Source organism: Arachis hypogaea, chromosome 13, assembly GCF_003086295.3.
Source record: "Arachis hypogaea cultivar Tifrunner chromosome 13, arahy.Tifrunner.gnm2.J5K5, whole genome shotgun sequence".
Lineage (NCBI taxonomy): Eukaryota > Viridiplantae > Streptophyta > Magnoliopsida > Fabales > Fabaceae > Arachis > Arachis hypogaea.
The window spans coordinates 1,027,455-1,032,400 of NC_092048.1; the positions used below are offsets into that span (position 1 = coordinate 1,027,455).

The following is a 4,946-nucleotide window of genomic DNA, read 5'->3' on the forward strand; positions in this document are numbered from 1 at the left end:
GAAGAAGCAGAGGAAGAAATTACAATAGGTTGAGAAGGAGTCCCAACGTTCCGAGGAGGAGGAGGGGGAGAGACAACCGTCCTAACACCTCCAGACCTGGCTCGAGACTTTGCCTTGGCTTCCTGAACCCTCTGGTAAGACTCTTGAGCATTTTTCTTTGCCATCTCTACAAAAAACAAATTGGTAGCCAAAATCAGACAAAGTCGGTAAAAGAAATTGCAAGTCGGAAACAAGCAAGAAACACAAAAAGCTACCTAATTGTGACTGAACAAAGGTCGGCGACCCCTGGAGAAATTTTTTAGTATCCAAGTATGGGGCCCTCCCCCACGCTTCTCGGAGGAACCCCACAATGGCTGCCTCTACCTCATTTAAGTCATCCAGACCATATTTCTCGCAAGGGGAGGCCTCCAGCCAATATAAAGGAAATCGGGGAGAAGAATGATCATCCAGGAAAAAGGGGTGGTGACCCTCTACAGCTTGCACTTTGAAAAAGTAGTTCTTGAAGTCATGAAAGGACTCGTCAAAAAGGGTAAAAAGTCTCCGACCTTGTATGGCTCGGAACGACACCCACTGTTGTTTATTGTTTAGCCCACTGAAGGGTTTTGTCATATGGAAAAGATGGAAGAAAATCTTTAAAGAAGTCGGGAACTCTAAAGCCTGGCTGACAAATTGATAAATTTTCAAAAAACCCCAAGAGTTGGGGTGAAGCTGGGTGGGAGCGACTCGACAGTGACGCAAAACAGATATCTCAAAATTCGAAAAAGGAAGAAAAACACCCAAACGGGTGATCATGCACTCATACATAAAGAAAAAATGAGGGGCCGCCTCATCGACTCTTCCAAAACAAACCCGGTCTTCAGGACCCGGGACTACCAATTCGTATTTTGGTTCGTCATCCTCAGAAGTACAAATTCTGTGATGAGTGCGAAGGTTGGTAATGAACTCAGAATCGACTGAGGGCTCCTCCCCTAAAACCGTGACATCAACCCAGTGAGAGAGAGCATCTACAGAAGCCATTTCTTTTTATAAAAAAGGGGGGTAACAAACCTACAAGGGGAAAAGAAATGTCACCAACACGGTCTCTAAAGGGAGGAGGATGCGAAACTAAAGTCTACAAATCAAATTTATCTACAAAGGCATATTAAAGAACTAACCTTTATCCGGAAATAAGGGTTGGAAGCAAAAAGCCTTTGAAGACGCAAGAACGCAGCACGAACGAAGGCAAGGAAAATTTGAAAGATCGCAGAAACGAAACAACGAAAGAGAGGGAAAATATTTATAAGAACGTTAGGGGCATAACGGTAAAATCGGGGCAATCATTAATGAGGATGCACCGTTACCAAGGCTATTAAATCCCTACGCACACCCCTAACGGACACGACGCTTGATTAGACGTAACTGTCAGAACCAAAAGGTCACAAAAAATCACGTCGGTTCTCAAACCATCACGTCGGTCCTCTCACAAATCGGCTACGACCCCGAGTTGAATACTCGAACCCAACTCTTAAAAATAAATTGGGCTCGAGTAGGGGCACTGTTCATACCCTGGCCCAATAAATAGGACCCAGGATCCAAGCAAAGAAGCCCAACCCAAAGGGGTTGGCCCTCCCCCAGTACCGGCCTTCATCCCCAGAAGTCGGTACTGAACACGACCTACTCCAAAGAAGTCGGATACGAGGGTTAGCTGGCAGATAACACTCATTCGAATGAGTAACCGCCCCTAGAAACTCTCTAACCACTTCATAGAGCCATATCTTAACCTCCCTAAGATATGGGAACGGTTATCCACCTAAAAAGGTGGCACTACTTCAGCGGTGGTTATTGGTTCACCACTATAAATACCCTGACATCCCTCAGGTATCACTAAGCCCCAATACTTTCTCAACTTGCTCACACTCTTGCTAACTTAGGCATTGGAGTGTCATTGCAGGTGCCACCCCCCATTCTTCCAGACGCACAAGTCGAACGGAGGAACACCGAGTTTCAGGTGCACCAGCTGGCCACCTCCTTCACACGTTTGGGTCAACCAACGTCATCCGGCCCACTAATCTCCGATTACCCACCGTAACAACTACCATGTAAATGTGATCTACTTGAGTTTTTGGAAGTTTCACTTTTGCTACTCAACATCCTCTGAAACTCACCAAAAATAACTTTAATTTTGGATATTTGGGGTACAATCTAATTAAGTTTTTGTGTTCAAATTCCTAGAAGTTAAATTAATGTTTATAAGATTTTTGCTACGTCATATAACCGTTAACAGTGCCAAATATTAATTAAAATTGTCACGTCAATTTTTTTTGTGACGAAAATGAATAGAAAAACCAAATTGAATCATAACTCAAAATTTTAGGATACAAATTAAATTAATTAAAAATTTAAAGATTAAATTAAATTAGAAATCAAATTTTAAAGATAATTTTGAGTATTAATTCACACTTCGTGTTTATGAAATCACATTCATGTGTGTTTGGATTTTTTTTTTCTACTATTATTTAACCTTACTATATCTTTAACTCAATACACCAAAGTCAACAGGAAAAAAGAACAGAAGAATAAGACAAAAGATTTCCAAAAACAATCCATTAAACAATTAATCATCAATAACCACAAACATCACCCATAATTTCAAATAAACAAGTATTATCACCATGATCACAAATAATTATGACTAGTCCAAACCTTAACAATTACACACACACAAAAGTGGTTCGGTTCTTTTGCTATATTGGTTGATAATAACTTTATCGGATATAATTTTTGAATGCAGAGAGGTGCATCTTTCTTCTTATGAGATCTAATCAGAATACACAATTATGGGTGAGATGAGAGATTATTCGTGTTCTTTATATATGAATTATCATTTTGTTTTGCAACGGTCGTGGTCAATCATTCATTGTTGATAAAAGCGTAGCGTTGAGGAAAGCCTTTAAGTTGGTGTCGGAAGGACCACCTTCCTTGGAAGCATCCTTGGCCATAATCTTCCATTTCTCTCCATTCGTTCTCACTTCCTTCGCTTTCTCTCCATCACTCTCCATCACCACCTCCACACACCTCTTTATTTCACCACCCGTCACTATCCCTTCTTCCTCATCCTCCACCACCCTCACACCAATCTTCCACACTTGTTCAATTAACTTCGCATTCGTCTTTTGATCCGACCACTGAGGAAACGCCACCACCGGAACCCCACACACCAGGCTTTCCATGGTGGAGTTCCAACCACAGTGTGTCACGAAACAACCCACTGAAGCGTGGGACAACACTTGTACCTGTGAACACCACTTCACTATCTTCCCCTTCTTTCTCAGTTCCTCCATGCAACTCAACTCTTCCTCGTCTCTAATCACCCACAAGAATGGAAGTCTACAATCCAATAACGCACGTGCTATTTCCTCTTTCTGTCTCTTAGATAGCGGAAAGTAGCTACCGAATGAGACATAAACCACTGACATCTCTGCCTTCGAGTCCAACCATTGAATGTAGCCATCATTTGAGTCTTGAATTAGGTCACCTCCGAATGAAGTATCGTTGGGGTTTTTCCCGTCCAGGAACGCCGACGGAATCAACGGCCCGATGGGGATCATGTTGACTCTATCAACGGCTTTCAGGGCCTCTGCTTCAAGAGCTTCAAAGGTGTTCACGAGAACTGTAGGGTTAGTCTCTTTGTCAAGCTCCTGAAACTGCTCTTCAAACGATTCAAGAAGAAAAGACAAGAAACTTGGTCTTCCTACCAGCAAGAAACTGGGTACTTCACGCGCCGAAAACAACAACGGCAAACCAGGCAGTGCTATGGAATAAGATGAAGATGCCTTTTCTTCCTTGCTTTTCTCATTGATGTAGTTATCGTATCCATGGAAGTAGTGATATAAGATTGTGAAAACCGTGGCTGGCTCGATCCACAGAAGCGCCGAAGGGAGGTGAAAGCCACGCGCCACCTCTTGTGCCCATTGAACGAGCAAAGTGTAGGTTACGCAGGTGAAAGGGTGACCTTGTTTTGCACTAGAGCTTATGAGGTCTGCCACGAAATCTGAGCCCCGGCGCTTCAACTCGGAAGCGTAGAGCTTGTAATCTTCGTCTCGGCCGGCTATGGCGTTGAAACCGGTGTCGTGACCGTCGGAGAAGGTTACGATGGATAGGCCGGGGAAGGAGGGTTTATTAACCATGCGACTGTGCAGGTAGATGGTGATAGCGAGGGTGACGTGTGAGTCTAAAGAGACGAGTCGCTTGGCGAATTCGAGTGCAGGGTTTATGTGGCCTTGTGCCGGGTAGATTACGAGGAGAAAGCGGTGGCGGACCATGGTGCCGTAGCTGAATTATTGAGCGTATGTGTGTAAAGATAAGTACTGGGCGGTTGGAGCTATTGCTAATCAAAAATAGAGTAGTGAAGTGCTATGATTTTGTTGCCAGTGTGTCCTCCGCGAAAAAAAAATCTAGTAATCAGTATTTTTATTAAAATTTAATTAATATTTAATTAATAAAAAATAAGTAAATAATTTTATATTATTAAATATAATTTTATATTATTAAAAATATTAATGATGATTAAATAATAATTATAAATTATAAAATTTATTGACCTTCTAAAGCTCTTTTTATAAAGAAAAAGTATAGGTAACTAATAATATTTTTGAACAATGTGTGAATAATATAAATTAATAAAATTAAAAGAATAAATTAATCTTAAATTTAATTAATAGTATTAAATTAAAATATAGTATATTTTTATTTAATTAATAATTGTTTATATTATTTAAGATAGTCATAACACTCTCTGTTTATAAAAATTCTAAATGATGAGTAATGATTGATGTTTCCTCAAAAGGAAAAAAATATAATAATAAAAGTATAAAACAACTAATATTTGGAAACGTCACTATTTAAGCTATAGCTAATGATGAAACAGCTAATATTTGGAAATTGGAAAAGTTACTATTTAAACTATA

General features: G+C 40.4%; 1 protein-coding gene across 1 annotated transcript; it reads right to left on the minus strand.

Annotated features, from left to right (window-relative positions):
- Nucleotides 1-2,568: 2,568 nt before the first annotated feature.
- Nucleotides 2,569-4,712, minus strand: LOC112736259 (phloretin 4'-O-glucosyltransferase). Its single transcript, XM_025785633.3, has one exon. It carries the CDS (start codon nt 4,299-4,301, stop codon nt 2,886-2,888), a length of 1,416 nt encoding a protein of 471 aa, XP_025641418.1. The 5' UTR covers nt 4,302-4,712; the 3' UTR covers nt 2,569-2,885.
- Nucleotides 4,713-4,946: the final 234 nt, after the last annotated feature.